General features: G+C 40.5%; 1 protein-coding gene across 1 annotated transcript in view; it reads left to right on the top strand.

Annotated features, from left to right (window-relative positions):
* Positions 1-4,000: 4,000 nt before the first annotated feature.
* The window catches only part of RFC1 (replication factor C subunit 1), a 34,937-nt gene continuing 21,473 nt past the window's right edge, over positions 4,001-17,464 (top strand). The window contains exons 1-4 of the mRNA XM_071556627.1: positions 4,001-4,085; positions 9,998-10,126; positions 11,751-11,826; positions 13,419-13,538. Coding sequence (XP_071412728.1) covers positions 4,083-4,085; positions 9,998-10,126; positions 11,751-11,826; positions 13,419-13,538 — 328 coding nt within the window. The 5' untranslated portion in view covers positions 4,001-4,082. The remainder of the gene's footprint in view (positions 4,086-9,997; positions 10,127-11,750; positions 11,827-13,418; positions 13,539-17,464) is intronic.

The raw sequence follows: 17,464 nt of genomic DNA on the forward strand, positions 1-17,464 counted from the left end.
TCTGTACATACTGGTATGTTCCTTTTTTATTCTGTGGAACAGTATTTAAAATGCTTATTTTGATAATTACTGCATCAACATCATCCTTCTATTTTGACATTTAAAAGCTTTGATTGTATGTACCCTATTTTATGAAAGAAAACCGAAACACAAGTCATTATGGATGGCACTACACTTTTAAAGCAGCTGGTTACCATGATCACCAGATGCTCGAGTTCCAAATACCCACAACAGTTTTCTAATATCCTGGCAATCTATCAGCAAGGTAAAGGCAACAGGCTTCTCCCCATGAACTACAGCAGAGTTAGAACCACTGGTATCTTATGGCAGACAGTGTGTTGCACCTGTCTGAGATGTGAAAAGTGCAGCAGAGACTTGTGCTCCCAGATGCTTGGTCTGTACAAGGTTACAAACTGTATTTCTTTCGTTATAACAGACATGACTGGAAGCATGCTATAATCAAGACTTGAAAATGATTCAGTGTTTCAAGCCTCTGTGAATCCAGTTTCTTACTGCTTTGTCATGTTTAACTGTTTGAGCTATAACGTAACTTTATGAAGGTGAAGATGAAGCAATTTAACTGATGAGTCGTATAGTGTCTTGAATTTGGAAGGAGGTTTTGATTATCTGAGCAGGGACCTGGGGAAAGGAAACACTGATCGTTGTTAATTTGGAAAGCAAGGAGTGCAGAAGAGAGGAGTGTGACAAGGGGCTGCTGGGAAATCAGTATGTAAGAGGAGAGGAAGAGAATTATTTATTCCACTAGCTCAAGTGAAAGTCAGGATAGGCTGCAGCTGCACAGTGGGATGTTCTGCCTCTGGCCATGCCGTTAATGAATCTGGCTTCAGAATGAATCAAGGCTGGGAGAGGCTTAGATCTCCAGGGCACCTGCCGACAGAGACTCAGTAGCTGGGAAGACTGACGATTATTCCGTTCAATTCTTAGCTATCAATTTTCCTTTTCTTCTTTGCTTCTGTCAAGGCACATGATTCAAATGATGAAAACAACATTTCACTTGACTGTTGAATATGTATTCTTGTTTTGGGGGTTGACTTGAAAACCTGGGGATTGATCTGCAGAAATGTCGAACACATTAGTGTAAAGGAGTAGGGTTTGAATGTTAGGCTGAGTATCTGAGTCAACACACACTCATTCTGCCTAGATTTGCAAATGAAGAGACAGACCTAAAGACAAAGTTCACTTGAGTGTAATGTTTACATTCACATCAGCTGCTCAGATCTACTAGAATTAGGTGCTCAGAAAAGCACAACTTACATAATTGCCCACAACAGCATCATGCAAATCACTTATCTTTACCTTATACAGCAAAAAACTGTTTGAGAAGGGATCAAGTATTTTCTAAAGACACCCAATTGTAATGGATGCTATAGAAAGCCTAATGTAAATAGAAACTAGACCACAGATCTACAAAGAATTTTTGGAATTTTTCATCTGCATCAAAATATTAGCTCCTGTTTCTACAATGTTAGAAAAATTTGATTTTCTTTACCACAGACTCCAGTAAGCAAAATATGCCTTTTATGGGATTCCTCCAAAATAGAGATTCCAACTTTGTAAATGAGTATTTTAATGTCTGTTAACAAAAAAACACCCCCAGGACTTAAACTGAAATTTCAGTTTCAGGAAAAATACTTCAGTTGTGTCTCCCTAATCATCTCAGCATTACCATATTGTCTTTCTTCAAGGCAGTTCTTAACCTCAGAGGTCCTTTGGGCACATATGAAGCTCAGAACATCTCAGTTCCATTGTAAAGATGTCTCAAATTGTTCAAGTGAGTTATCCTCTAAAACACGGGAGAAATATTGCTTTGTGGACTTCAAAAGTATCTCAGTGTTAAGTTACAAGTCTCTGTCTTACAGTTCAAGTAAGTTTCAAACAATTAAAAGTACAAATTTTGTAGAGCAGCAAATAAAATATCCCTTCAAAAGTTTCAATAAAAGTTGATTTCAATTCTGAAATATTATCAACATAGCAATATACAAAAATTGGAAAATAAAATATACAAGAAAATATTAACAAAAGGAAAACAGGCTGTTTTTTATTTCTCAATATAAGAAAATACAATTTTCCTATTAAAGACTTTCTCTTTCAATAAGCAAGACAAAGTCTTCATTAATTATAATAACAGTAGCCTGGGTTTGTTTGAAAGGGGAAACAACCTCAAGCTTGAGTTAATATCTCACTTTTTTCATATATTTTGGAAAAAAATCCCAAACAACATAAAAAACCAAATAGTGTGTGATTTTCAGAAAGGTAGAAAACAAGGCTAATTTCTAAAAAATTACTTGTCAAAATTGTAAATAGAGAGATGATATTGAGTGTACTTCAGCTACTTTTTAAAAAGCTTGCAGAAACAGAGCTATCCTCAGTCTCCCCCCACACCCAGGAGTGAATTAAGAGTCATTCCAGGTATTCCGTCTGATCTCTTCACAAAGGGTTAAACTCTTGCCTTCCAAGAAACATGAACATGTCACAAGCCCACAGGCAGATACTGGTCTGCTGGATGTTACTCTAGGTGGCTTTATCAACTACAAATAGAGATAACCACCTGCAATAACTGTTTTAGCATTATTTCAGCAATTTGTCTGGCTCTTACAAATGTCAGCCACTTCAAGTACTCTGTAGTTCTGGTATCAGGAAAATGCACGGCTTTAAAAATTACATAATAACGATAATTAAATATGTAAATACAAACTTATCACTGGAGATGTTTTTCTAAAGCAATACCAGTTTTGTTTGCATAGCCATGTTGAGTGCATATGGAATAACTTGCAAAATCGGCTGAAAAGCAAAGCCTATGCTACGGGCCTGCGTTTACTTGCTCATTCTGTCATGTTTCTTATGCAGAAATCCAAATTCACAAGCTGTGCTAATGCTGAAAAAAAATAAGTCCAGCCAACCATGTGTGTTCCTAACAGAACGCCAGCAGTTTCTGTACAAGTAGGATCTTAAAATTACTTAAAGTCCAATTTAAAGAATTAAACAAGAATAGTATCATTAACTTTTAACTCAGTGTAGTTGTTTTTGCTGGAATTCGACCATGCCACCAAGTAGACAGACTCTTGTTCTTGGACGAATGACAAAAAAAAAGAAGTGAATAGCGAGGGTACACAAGTGGTAGCACTGGAAATTGCAGTATGAGGCAAGTGCAAATTGAGCTTGTACTTTTGGGGTTTTTTATGAGTGGTTCCTTAAATCATTGGCAATACTTGTAACCTCACGAATTGTTTTTGGCTTCCCCATTCTTCTGCAAGTCCACCAATAATTAGCGATTCCATAGGTTGGCAGGAATGTAAACATCAGACAAGGAATTCTTGAGAGTGGAACCATTTTTATTTGCTTTGACCAAGTTTATTCCCTCCCAGCGTTCAGCAACTAGAGGAAACAAAGTGGGAGAAAACATAAAAGATTTCACTAGATACTAATTAGGAAAGTAAACAGTCACTGGGAGAGCACAGAGTGTAACTCCGCCGTTGTTCTTGGCCGCCTCCGATGCAGACGCGGAGCAGGAGAGAACCCCACAGCAGGACAGAACCCCACAGTAAGAGCCGAAAGTGCCCGAGAAAGAGCCGAACCTCAGGCAGGCCTGGCACTGCTCTCTCGGCTGCTTTGAACCAGCGGTTCGGGGTGCCAGCTCTCTGGCTGCGCCGGAGGGGACGAGGCCTCGCCGCTCCCGCGGAGCTCCGTGGGCTGCCCGCTCTGGGGAGAGCGGCTGCTCCGGCCGGGCCCGAGTTGCGGGAGCGACTCAACCGCCGCCGCAGGCACGAGCCCGCGGGGGAACGGGGAGGAAGAGCCGCGGGCGGGCGGGCGGGCGAGCCAAGCTGCGGTGCAGCTGCGGGAGCCGGGGACAGGGAGCCAGGGACAGGCTGTGGGACTCCTGCGTAGCTCCGGCCCGGCCCGGGCCCAGCGCGCGCTGCCCAGCCCCGCCCCGCCCCGCCCCTCGCGGCCGTGACGGCAGCTGCGCGCGCCGGCCCGCGCGAGTTGGCGCGAAGACGGGAGCGGGGAACGCGGGAGCGGGGACCGGGAATCGGGAGCGTCCCGCCGGGAGCGGCACCGCCGGCATGGTGAGGGACTGTCCCGCGGGACAGGCCGGGGGCATAGTGTGGGCGGGGGGCGCCGCGCAGGGGCCGGGGGGCGGTGGCGGGGCCTGGGGGACCCGGCGGGGGCTGAGCGAGCCACGCAGGCGTCCCCGCGCGCGGAGCCCGAGCGGCTGCAGAGCACAGACCGCCCCGCCGGCCCGACCGGCCCGCCGCGTTCCCGCCCGCACCGACCGAGCCCCGGCGCCACACGCGGGCCAGCATCATGGTGCCCTGGAACCCCCGGCCCAGGAAATGCCCTCGCCCGGAGCGGGAGGTGGCCGAGCTTCTCCGGCTCATCCCTCCCGGAACCGGGTGCGGAATTGGGTGTGCACCGCGGGCTCCTCCGCGGAGGAATGCGGACCAGCTAAGCTCTCCAAACGCGGTCTGCCCGAGTGTTAACTCTTCCTTCAATTCCAGCAGGGGCACACGCGAGGGCATGTCTGCTGCCTAGCTGGAGGGTGCGCAGCATTTGCAGAAAAACAGTTCGAGTGGGGAGAAAAGAATTTAAAAATCTCGAAGTAGACGCTTTTTTACAAATAGGGATGCAACCTTCATGCAGAGAGTTTGTAAATACCTACGTCTTTGTGTGCTTTCACAGTGCTGCTCCCTTAAGCAGTCACTGTAAGGTGGTATCCCCTCTTCATCTCTGGCTCAGATAAGTTTGCTTTGCTCAGATGGAGCCTCTGAGCATACCTTGTACTGACTTAACTACAGATGCCATTCAAAGCCAGTTATGGTTCAGCTTCGGTACAATCTGAGTCTTGTACAATAGCGATAGAGGTCTGCCAGCACTAATATTCCTGGACTTAGTAAACTAATATTTTCATAGTTTGTTAGGGCTGGCTGATGACTTTAAATTTATGTATGAAGAAAAATCTGCCTCTCCTGTTTTCCTGCTACCACTTTTTTAGAAAACTGATCATAATAGAAGACTTCCTCATTTCCCACCTTTCTGGGACAAATACTTTCTCCCTCTGTGTCATCTTCTGAATGTCACACATTAGACTGAATGTCACACATTAGACTTGAGAGATGGGCTGATTCCAATGGGATGAAGTTCAACAAGGCCAAGTGCCACAACAACCCCCTGCAGCGCTACAGGCTGGGCACAGAGTGGCTGGAGAGCAGCCAGGCACAAAGGGACCTTGGAGTACTAATTGACAGGAAGCTCAACATGAGCCAACAGTGTGCCCAGGTGGCCAAGAAGGCCAATGGGATCCTGTCCTGTATCAAAAATAGCGTGGCCAGCAGGCCCAGGGCAGTGATCCTTCCCCTGTACTCTGCATTGGTGAGGCCACACCTTGAGTACTGTGTTCAGTTCTGGGCCCCTCAGTTCAGAAAGGATATTGAGGTGCTGAAGCGAGTCCAGAGAAGAGCAACAAGGCTGGTGAAGGGACTGGAGCAGAAGTCCTATGGGGAGAGGCTGAGGGAGCTGGGGTTGTTTAGTCTGGAGAAGAGGAGGCTCAGCGGTGACCTCAGCACTGTCTGTCACTACCTGAAGGGAAGTTCTGGCCAGGTGGGGGTTGGTCTCTTCTCCCAGGCACTCAGCAATAGGACAAGGGGGCACGGGCTCAAGCTCTGCCAGGGGAAATTTAAGTTGGATATCAGAAAAAATTCTTTCCAGAGAGAGTAATCAGGCATTGGAATGGGCTGCCCAGAGAGGTGGTGGATTCACCATCCCTAGAGATTTTTAAACGCAGATTGGACGTGGCACTGAGTGCCATGATCTAGTAAATGGACTAGAGTTGGACCAAGGGTTGGACTTGATGATCTCAGTGGTCTTTGCCAACCCAATCGATTCTATGATTCTATGATCTGGCAGTGTGCGTCACTTTCCTAGAAAGGAGAGAGACAGCCATCATTTTGAGGACAATATGAGCTCTCAGCCCATTCCCTTTTCAGTGCTGAAGCAAAGTGGCTGTACAACCATCACTGCTGCAGCTGTGGAGATAGAGGCAAAAGTACGGTGATGTTGGTAATGGTGTAGCCTGTTCTGCTTGTGCAGCAACAGCACAAGTGTGTTACAATTCAATGTTACATCTTTGCTAACCTTTGTCTTGTAATGCCAGATGTAAGTACCCCCATTAGCTTTGTTCTGAAGCATCTTCTCAGCTGTGCTGAAATTGTGAGTGTAGCGTTACACAATGATTTGTCTTGGGAGGGATTTATTTTTTTCACCCAGATTAGTGGCCTGACCCAGTTTCCAAGCAGAGAGCTATACTGGGACACCTGAGGAATGAAGGGCTGGAAGCAGGGGCTGCTGGCTGGGAGGGACACTCATGTGGCTGGGGCTGGAGCATCAGCTGTTGTGTATCCTGAAGAAACTCCCCAGCATGGCTGTTCCAGGCGGTCCCATTCCCATAAGACTAAAATTTAAGAGGCAGGGCTACATTGGTGTAGCTCCCCAGGGGTGCTTCAGCAGCAACATGTGTGAGTTGTGACACTGGTTGAAAAACGTGATATGGAACCTGAGCTGCCATTGCCACTGTCGGTAAAGATTAATTAACTGTAGTTATCCAAGCAAGTATTACTGGTGTCACTGAAGTGATACTATAAATTTTATTTCAGTTACTGCAACTGTTCTGGAAGCACCAAATGTCAGAGCTGATGTTGGGGCAAAGCTTGCACTGAAATAGGCAGACTGTAAATAAATATGATTCTTTTGCTGAAGGCCCTCATGGAGATGCTCTGAATACCTGAAATGAGGTGCATATACTTTCTGTTGCAGGCACTGAGCTAGGTTGGTGAAACTCTGTTATCTATCTTGTATTTTGAGGTGCAGACTGAATTATATGATGTTATTTTGGAAAATATTCTGCCTTACTGAACACTAGCCTTGTAAAAAGACTGTTTTTGAAGTAATCAGTCTTTGTACTACCTAACAAATAGATTTCAGTTTCTGTTCATGTAAATCTCCTCAGTAAAAGAGGCAGATAAAAATCTTTCAAAAGAAAACTTGCAACCTGATGTGATTAATAACTATGATTTCCTCTTACTGCATGAGGTGGAGGCTTTGAAGCAGCAGTCAGAACTGCAAGGACTGGGTGGCACAGCCATTACCGAGGTCATAGAACTGCAAAGTGCTCAGCGGGTACCATCCTTTTAGCCTGTTAAGATGCCGTGCATCAATTACCCCTAACTGAGCGGGAGTGATCAGAAATCCTTAGTTATACCTCCTGCCTAAGTGGAACAACTCAAAGTTACACATGTTGCTGCTGAAGCACCCCTGGGGAGCTACACCAATACAGCCTTGCCTCATAACTTTTAGTCTGGTGGGAAAGGAACAGCCTGAACAGCAATGCTGGGGAGTTTCTCCAGGATACACAAGGCACTGCTGTGGTCTTTGGGGAGAATATCCTGGAGGGAAACATCATAGTTCCATTGGTAGATGCCTTTTCTCATTTGAATGAGCACAGATAAAAGCTAGACTCATGTAATTTTTCCACCAGGTGATCTCATGATATGCATGGCGTTATGTACTACTAGGAAAGTCAGTCAGAGTATGTTCAGTAAATAAACCCAGAACTGCAGAAGTACTCCTATCTGGATCAAAACATATATGATGGATACTTAGATTGCTTCATTTCTGCAATTAGTTTTGCAATGAATTAATAATTCATCTGGCATCTCTTAGTAAATGGCATGAAAATGATTTCATGGTTGTTGGATAAAAGCTTCACTGAAAGGTAACCTCATTGTTGCAATGTGGCATACTTTTTTCCCAAGCAGTTCTGGCTCCACTGTCTGTTATGGTGGCAGAGGCTAAGAAGGTTACCTTTTCTTCTAACGAGCAGGATAGCTGAAGAAGATTGGTGAATTTGTAACTGAACATTGAAGAAGATTGTGCATAGATATCAATTTTCCTTTGCAGCTTAGGTCTGTGTAGTTTATGATGCCTACGTTTTATAAACCTTGTATAAGTCTAATAAAAACACCAATATTATTGCATCTTCTCAAAACACCAAAAAGTCCTGCAAATCTCATACCAAAATTATGTTCATTTTAAAAGAAAAACTGATTTCAGAACTAGAGTGCAAACCTCAAGATTGAGGAAAAAGGGTGATAAATAAATATGGCTAAGAAGCCTCTGTGCAAGCCAACTGAGAGACTTTAGAAGTAAATTAAACCAGACAGGTCGTGTTAAGTTGGGCTAACCAATGTAAAACATATTCCCTGCTACTACTTGTGAAGTATATAAACTTGAAGACCAATTTTGGGACATACTCATCTTCCCTCACATTTCCAGATTGCACAGGGGTTGGTAGAGGTGTGTAGGTTTGCAGAGAGCTCCCTTAACTATTTGAGTGGTTTTAGTTAAAGCAGTAGAATGGAGCCATATTACTGATCTAAAATTAGTTCTCAAAATATTTTAAGCTCTAAAGTAACAACTATGAAAAAAAGAACCCAAAACTTCAAAGTCACTTTATTTTGCAGTGTTGTAGTAAGTATTTAAATTATTTTACTACATAAAAGTTCTAATGGGACTTGTTTTTCTCTTGCCTGTGTTAGCTTAAGCCTAAAAAGAAGTCAGCAATAATGAGTATAATTGAGTGATCAAGTCCACGAATCTACTTGGAGACATTTTAGATAGATGCTCTCTTCAAACTAGTTAGCTAAAGGTATTGATGGACAAAATTTCAGAGTTCATATAGTACTGCATTTATACTGGAGGAGTGCATGTAAAATGGTGGAGTGTTGAAAATCTCTGCCTCAAAGTCTGAGTTCTGTGGGTGGAAGTGTGAGGAAGAATGCTTTGCACTCTACCATTGTCTATTTGCTCAGTCCATATGATTATATGCAACTGTAACACAAAGAGCCCTACATTTGTAGAAAGTTCTTTTAAGCTGAGTGTACGAAATGAATCTATACCTGTCCCATCAAATTACATGTTCCATTGATTTTAAGCCCGAAATCCAAACTGCTGGGGAGCTGATTGGTAAGAGAAAAGGAGTCTGAAAGACCCCTTATTATCAGTCAGACTTGATGCAGATTTCTAAAGAATGTGTTACTTTACTTGTAGTTACGTGTGGTGATAGTGAACTGCCAGATGAACTCCATGATGGGGAATTGCTCTCAGCTGGGTACAGTGTAGGCCTGAGCCACATCCGTTACCTTTTGTTATTTAGGCCAGGAGAGGTACTTTCTTTCTCTAAAATGGCTGCTAACCCTGGAGGTGGTGATACCAAGCAGGTACCTGGTTTCTCAGTTTCTTTTTCCCAAAGCTGAAGCACTAGGGTTTTGATAGAAATCACGTTTGGCTTTGTCTACAGTAGTGCTTTTATAAAGCTGAAACTTCAGCTGCTGATTTTGCATGGTTAAAAACCTTGTTATGGCATTGTGGTCAGGTACTAAAATAAGGTTACAAAATAGACCTTTTGGAACTCCTGGTATTAAGCTGTTTCTCAGTATTCGAATTTCACCTGTTTTTTTGCTGGCTAATTTTTGAGCAAGCAAGGTGGAGAATGCAGTATGTCCCATGTCTTGACTGTCATTTTACATCGGGCACTACTTCGTAGCTGTGCTGATTGTTGTAACTAGAAATACTCTGGTCTAGGTTTATGATAACTAATTGGGAAAAAAAGAATTCTAATTAAATGTGTGTCTTAAGTCACTATTTCATTGCTAGTGGAAGTTTGTCTTGCAGTGTGTATTGGTAAAGATGTGCAGCTAAGGAAGAAATAAAATTTTTCACTATTCAAAGCCAAGAAAGATGGTATGGGCATCCGAGCAGCTACGTTAGACTAACTGGGCTTTGTTTTCTGAAACATACACAAAATTTCAAAATCAGTGTATATTGTAACGCAAATGCTGAGAAAGTAATTTAAGTGCATTGTTGTTTTGTAGTGTGAAGAACTCTCTGTATTTAAACATTTATAAATCTGTTTTTCCTTTGTCAGGATATCCGGAAATTCTTTGGTGTTGTTCCTTCTGGAAAGCGACAGCAGTGTGAGACTGTGAAAAAGAGTGAAAAACTTAAAAATGGTGATGGACTCTCAAGTGGGAAGAAAAGGGAGAAGGAGGCTAAGGTTAGTTTTGCTTTTATTTATGAGGTGTTTGATTTCTCTGATACAGGATTGTTGGTGTATCTAACAGTTTTTTTGAGTCATAATTCTTCTCACATCCTAAAATAACAGACTATGTGTCAGTAGTTTTTATAGACATGGGAAGGAACTACCACTTAATATTAACTTGTAACAGTAAAACTTTGTAGGTGGTGAAGAAAATTACTAAATTAAAAAATTTGGTTTGTAGGGCAAAAGTAGGTCAAAGTTGTAGTAGTTGGGTGCTGGTGTAGGAACAATCTAATGTATCTGAAGTTACTTTAACTATTGCCCACAGTTCTCAAGTAGCTCTGCAGGCCTAATTGTTAGTTTAATTAAAGTTGAGGCTTATGCACAGTAGAATTAGGCATGTCATACCTCACTTACAAGTGAGGTAAATGGGATGTAGGTGCCTTCTGACCATTTTTTTTTCTAACCAGGTGTTTAAACACTTATGGGGGAAACATTAATATTATCTGTCATCATTGGGGTCACTTCTGTAAACCTGCTGCAAAGACCAAATTCTTTAAAATAACAGGTTAAAACTATATTGGGTTCTGGTCTCAGACTACTTTACATGTTAATCATCTGAGCTGTATTAGAAAAAAAGCAATGGCTTAAGTAACATTCCATGTTACTTAAAAAATATTCTGTGTAATTTAATGGTTTCAATGTGAACATAAAGGACCATTCAGTGGAGCTGAAAGACATAGCAATTAACTTATGTGATCTTTTATTTCTACTTTGCAGTTCTCCAATTATATTAAGGATTTAACAGATTTCAGATTAGGACTTAATGTAGATTATAAAATTTGTAGATATAAAAATACAATTCTAGATAAATATAAGCATTTATAGGTAGGCATGATTACAAAACAAACGTAGTTGGTAGATTGTTAGACTGAAGAAACTTTATACCTGTGCAGCTTGTGATTTTTCTCAATACCTTAAACTTAGCAATGTTTAAAACCCAGTGAATCCCTTGAACAGTTCAGTTCTCACTGGAGCCGCCTGGGGCAGAGCTGTGAGCAGTGGGACAGTCCCTGTGGCAGCTGCTCTGCTCACTGGGTGAGGGCAGAGCCTGCAACAGTGAGGGTTCTGAGCAGGAAGTCAGTGGAGCTTCAAGTCTTGTGCTTGCTTCTTTCCTTTTGCCATTGTCTGTATTGTTCTCTGAAGTTGTGCTGAATTCTGATGGTTACAATGAAGGCACATTCAGTGTGGAACAAAGTGGAAGCTGAATGCTGTGCGAGTAACTTACTGGCCTGTCTGACCTCTGTTCTGTGTGGGACCATTTCTTTTTTGGATTCACAGTGGCAGTGCTCAAAATCTGTTTGAATTACTTCAATTAGCATTAAACTAGAACATGTATTCTAAACATCTATGGTTTGCTTGGAGCATGTTTAGCTTTCTTGCCTGCAGTTTCTTCTTTATTTCCTCTGCTCTGCACCTTTCCCCCTCCCAGCCGTGAGATGGCACAAGATTGTAAATGTAATATTGGAAAATAAGTATTTTGTTAGAATTTGCTTGAGGTGTATAAATTTTAATGTGTAACTGAGTAAAAACTGGAAGGACCTGTTTAGGGCTTGAACTAATGGCCTGTTACTCTTAGGTGAACAGTTCACCCAGTGAAGATGATTCCAAACAAAAGCGTATGAAAAGGAAGAGAAGAATAATCTATGATTCAGGTAATGTTCACAGCTGTTTCTGAGTGTTCATTTGTATCTTTTGCATCAGCATTCAAGGTTGATTAGGTAAAAGGCATTATCTGCAAGTTTTTGTGTTTTGGTTTTTTTTTTAATAGATGCAATTAAAAACATTTTTTGTGGTAAATATTAATGGATAAATGTTGGATAATGAGTGCAGCATGTGCCATGCATGTGATATTCAATGCAAAGTAACTTTTAACGAAGTACCCATTAAAAGAAACGCCTCAAAACAGCAACCCCCCCACAAAAATAAATTTAGATAGTAAATTTTATCAAAACTTCAGAACTTTTTTATTGTTACGAAATTGTATATACGTTTTTGGAGAGTTTTAGGTACTGGGTACTGCAGGAGGCTGATGATATGCTATAACTTTGCATTTCCATGTATTGCATGAACATAATATACAACATTGTTTTTAAAACAAACTTGGGTGTTTTTGTCTATCAAATCTAGTAAATGTTCATTCCATAGTTACAAATTTCCAGTATGGAACACACAATATAATTTGAAGCACTGCTATCACATTCTAAAAATATTCTTTGGAATATTATAATAAGGGAAACCCATTTTGTCGCACTTATGTCTTAAAACACAATCCAAACAACAAAAATCTCCAAAACAAAAAACCCCAAATCCTTGCATGTCAAGATATTGAACTAGAAATGTCACATGTTTAAAACAAACTTTCTGAGCTGTTAATGTCACTTAAATCCTCTTTGATGGGATTCTGTGTCTTGGATGGTGGATCTGTAGAAAAGGTTGTAGTAGGAGAGAAAAAGACAAATAGTGCTCTAAGCTCTTGAAGATGGAAAGGCCTGTGTGGTAGGGGCTTGGTTGGTTGGTTTTGCTTTTTTTTTAATGTGCAGGGTGACAGGACTCAAGTCAATTGCCCATAGCTGCTCTGTATTTTTTCAAGGTGATTAACATATATTAGTGTTTACACTGGAGAAAGGTAGGCTCTGAAGGTTGGCCCTCTTAACACTTGCAAGGTGTCTCTGCCTCTTCAGTGTGTCCTCCATACTCGTTTGGATGTTTGGACACATAATCAACAGTAGTGTAAGTTTGTCATCTTGACAACTGTTGTGATCTGGAGAAGGGTTGGTGAGGCCAGTGGCAAGTCCACCAGTGTTCTACTGAAAAGTCAGAGTACAACCTCAGTCATTTTTTTTTTCTGCCTGTTGTTAGCCTTTGGAATAGGTTTCATGGAACACACCAGCATAATACAATATTTTTGGGGGGTTTGGTTGTCGTAATTTTTGTTTGTTTTTTGAGGTAAACTGCTGGGGTACTCTTTGGCAGTTGGATTCCTTTTCAGAAAGGTTTTTATACAGGCACAGCAGTTCTTGGAGTAAATAACAAAGTATTTCTAGTTACGTAAACAAAAAAAACACTGTCAAGACTGAGTTCTGATTAACTTTTCATTGTCATAAACCATATATAGTAGGAATATGGAGGCTTTTTCTCACTTGGTTGAATGTATGTGAACACTTATTGACTATTATGTGATGTATTACTTAAAGCCTGTGTGTATGTGGAGGAAATCTACATTTATGTTGTGGTCAAAATGCAGATTCAGAAGAGGAGGTGCAGCCAGTGAAAAACTCCAAGAACACTCCTGAGAAAAAAGCAGCTACTTCAAAACCTGGTAAAGTTCTAAAGCAGGATCCAGTTGTTTATATTTCAGAAACAGGTAATGGAAGAAATATGTCATTGTGTGTTCAGCTGTAGTGGGGTTGAATGTATTACAGGTGGGATGGATTGTTTGACTGATATACTCTTAAATATGACCATAAAACCTGATATTGAGGAGGACAAATCATGTTCTCCTTACACAACCGAACCAAAAATGTGTCAGAAGTTTGGCCTCAAGCACCGTAAAATCAGGCGCAGGGTAAAACTGAGGTGATGGTGGATGGTGGCTTAGGTTGATTTAAATAGGTGTATCATTTAATGAGGTAATGCTTTCTTGCTTAAGATAATTCCACAGATTTAAGAAAGGAAGTTAGAAAAGTATTTTTAATACAGTTACACTGCCCACTAGCACAATGTGAAATGACTGTTCAGTACCATAAATAAGTTTGAAGACATGGATGTTTATTTTACTTGGTATATGACTTTCCATGTCTGTAATCTCTGCCTGATATGTTGGTGACTGCAAGAGTTCTTCAGTTTTGTGTTGTATTTGTCAACACAAACATTTATTTTGTTACTTGCTGCAGGGGTTGGATGTGCATCCTGCATCTGGTCTGAGCTCAGCTGAAGCTGTCAGGTTTCTGTATTTGGCTTCTGGTGTAGAGTTCTTCACTAGCCACAGTACTTCCTGAAGAAACTGTGATAAAATTAACAGACTTCTATCCAAATCTATTTTGATAAAATGTATTTTTTGAGCAATAAAATTCCAGTAGTCCTTTTATGATCCCTCTTTGACTTTTATTGTACTTTATTTGGAAGAGTCGCCACTATACATGGGCATGGTATTATTTTTTTTGGAAGCATATTGCTGAGCATACACATGGCCTCCCTGTAACCATACTGTGTGTTTTTAAAACACAAAGGGTATTGCTGCAGTATTGCATTAGAAGAGTGGCTCTACTGTTTTTTCTCTACCCCTTCTTCCCCCTTGGGCTCTTTCCAGAATCAGTGTCTCTAAGATGCATTATACTTATTTTGCTTGTCCCAGATTCTTGACCTGGCATTTAGCTGTACTGTGTCATGTGTTCAGATGAACTCAATTTTCCAAAGTAACCTGAACATTATCTTATTTATCCCTTTACTCAAAGCTTTGTTTCCTTTGGCAATTGAGCCAACAACTCTTTCCTAATTAAAAGGATCTTTAAAAGCATTGATCCCAGAGGTAAATGATCAGATTCCTTGGGAATAAACAGTACATATTGAGGTTTATTATGCAATTCAGAGTTGTGTAATCAAGTTTTTCTGCATAAGGATACCATGGGAACACAAGTCAAGGTTAATAGTGAAATCCCTGAAAACCAGGGGCTCAAGGTTACTCTTATCAAAAGAGTCTTAAGTACACAAAGGGTTGACTTAATAGTGCATTTTAAAACAATGCCTTTATAAACTTGAGACTTAATGTTTGAATTTTGTTTATATTTCATCTGTGTAAGTTGTTTCTTCAGCTTAATGGAGCTGTCAAGCTGAGTGTGTTTAACTGGTGTGGATGCAGCTATTGGTTTGAGATAAATATTTTTTTTAAGAACGAGAATATAGAAATATAGATAGAAAAGGTACTAATGAAATTTTTAGGCATTTGTCCTTTTCTTATTTTCACCGTTATGCAGCTGAAAACATGTATCAAGAATGTGCTGCCTGGACTCAGATCAAATGTCAGAACGTCATTCTCAAGAACTCTATCCATGGAAATGTGTTTGAAAGAGCCTTTTGGCATACAGTAGAAGTTTGGTGGTTAATTGCCTCAACCTGCTTTTCAGTTTAATTTTACTTTCTTCCTTTGTTGCTTGAATTTATTTCAGCTCTTAGCTATAAGGGATACAGCCTTCTTGAAAAGTGCTGGGGAAAATAACTTTTTGGTCTGTATGAGAATGGACTGATTGGAATTATTGCATTGCTTTGTTTCTAATTACCTTGTGAACAAGCTGATTTTTAAAAAAGAGCAAAGCAAGAATTATTGCTTTTCGTAATTGTAGAATAACTACTTTTGGTTTATTGAAAAAATATAAAGAAATATTTAGTTTAATGATGGCCAAAGATAAAATGAAGTTATTGTATCAGGTAAGAAGGAAAAAAAAACCACCTTTTTTTGTTGGTAGTACAGTATTAGGGGACTGGAAAAAATCCAAATGTTCATTGTACTTGTTAAAGTAACACTTAGACTGTTTAATGAAATAGGGAACCTTGGGCTTTGTTTGTAGAAGATGACCTGTTATTGTGATCTGTTGAGCCTCATCTGGTTTCATCACAGGTGATTGTTTGACAGGAATTGTGACCTTGTTTGTAGTGAATACTTAATCTTTCGTATTGTCCCAGTTCAGCAGCTGGGACCAGTTTACCACAGGACAAAAGGAATACCTTGTGAATGTGCTTGCTGAATATAGACTCCTTAATGTAGAGAATTTTAGGCTGGGGAAACAAAAAGACAAACCCAGGAAACCTCAGAAAAAACCAATCTGTTGAGCAATAGTACTGCTGGTACTAGTCCCCACATCCAAGCACTGGTTCAAGTGAGTGCCAGGTTGTCAGTGAATAAACATGTCTTATACTGAAACATTTCGTGGGGGAACAAAATACTGTCACTGGTACTCCTTGGGCAATACTTGCATTGTACAGACTTAGAAATTGCTATACTTACAGGAAAATGCGTGAAGGGAATAAATAGTACTCTATGTACCAGCTTTCCTCTAAGTGTTTTATGCGAGGTCAGTTGGGAATATGTAGTTGGACCTTAAGGAAGTTTGACTCAAAGTGCACTTGAGGAATGAGAGCAGGGTCTGGCAGAAATCCTCTGAAGAAACGGGGAGTGTTGCAGAGGACAATGTAAAAGGTATTAAGGAGTGAGCATTACTAAAATTAGTTTGGTTAAGTAAGAGTCATGTAATGGTAAATGTGCTGTTTTCTTAAGTGGCTGGAGAAGTGTTGTATAAGCATAGTAAATGTATAGTTTTCCCCTGAAGAGATGAATAAGTGTAAACCAGAGTTGAAGTAAAATATAATCTCATTCTTAAACAAGTGGTGATTTTTGCCCTCTCTGCAGAAACTAGGATACCAGCAATATTGAGAAATAAATGTGGTAATTTTGACTAAAAAAGTTAGTAAGATTCACTTACAAGGAGACAGTGATTACTTTAGAATTACTTGTCAGCATGTATTTCAAACACAATAGGATGTGAAATAAATTCTTTTCAGTTTATTCTCTGTAGCAGTTCTTCCAACTGTAGCTGTAGCTCAAGGTGTTGCTGCTTTCCTCTGCCTGTTCCTGTTCTCCTTTGTGGAAACCTTTTTTTCTCCCTTTCATATCTTCTTACTGAGCTGCCAGAGTAGCCAGTTTTGACACGGTTATTCTGGGTTAGTTTAAAATGTTAAAGAGGATTTGTGTGTTTGGATTTTTTTTCCTACACTGGCTGATTTTGGTGAAACAGAGTATTGTGTGCTGCATGGCTCAGTAAGCTGAGCTGCAGCTGGAAAAAAAGGAGCACATTTATACTTGCCTGGGTTTCTTTAAGTTACTTTTTTTCCTGTTTTGTAATTGTTCATTGGGCATTACTGAGTATTCTTGTCATGCAGGTAACTTTATGCAACTAAACCAGAATGTGAAATTTCATTGTGTGGTGGGGAATCAGATCTGCCTCTGTGAATTGATAAAGCTGCTATTATAGAAAAGTGATCAGCTCAAGTGAACAGAACTCTCGGTAATAAACTGGAACGAGTTAATGGACTGATAATTTCTAATTGCTTGCGGAGGTAACACAACAGCTGTTTCTATGGCAAGTGCAAGTATTTCATTTGCAAGGAGTTGCTGTAATTGATGGCTTTTCAGATTAGGATTACTTACTGTGATTTAAATATATTCAGCCTGCTCATTTTAATGCTCCCAAAACTAAGTATACAGACTTGACTAAGAATTTAATTTGGTATATTCTG

This window comes from Pithys albifrons, chromosome 5 (assembly GCF_047495875.1).
Source record: "Pithys albifrons albifrons isolate INPA30051 chromosome 5, PitAlb_v1, whole genome shotgun sequence".
Classification (NCBI taxonomy): domain Eukaryota; kingdom Metazoa; phylum Chordata; class Aves; order Passeriformes; family Thamnophilidae; genus Pithys; species Pithys albifrons.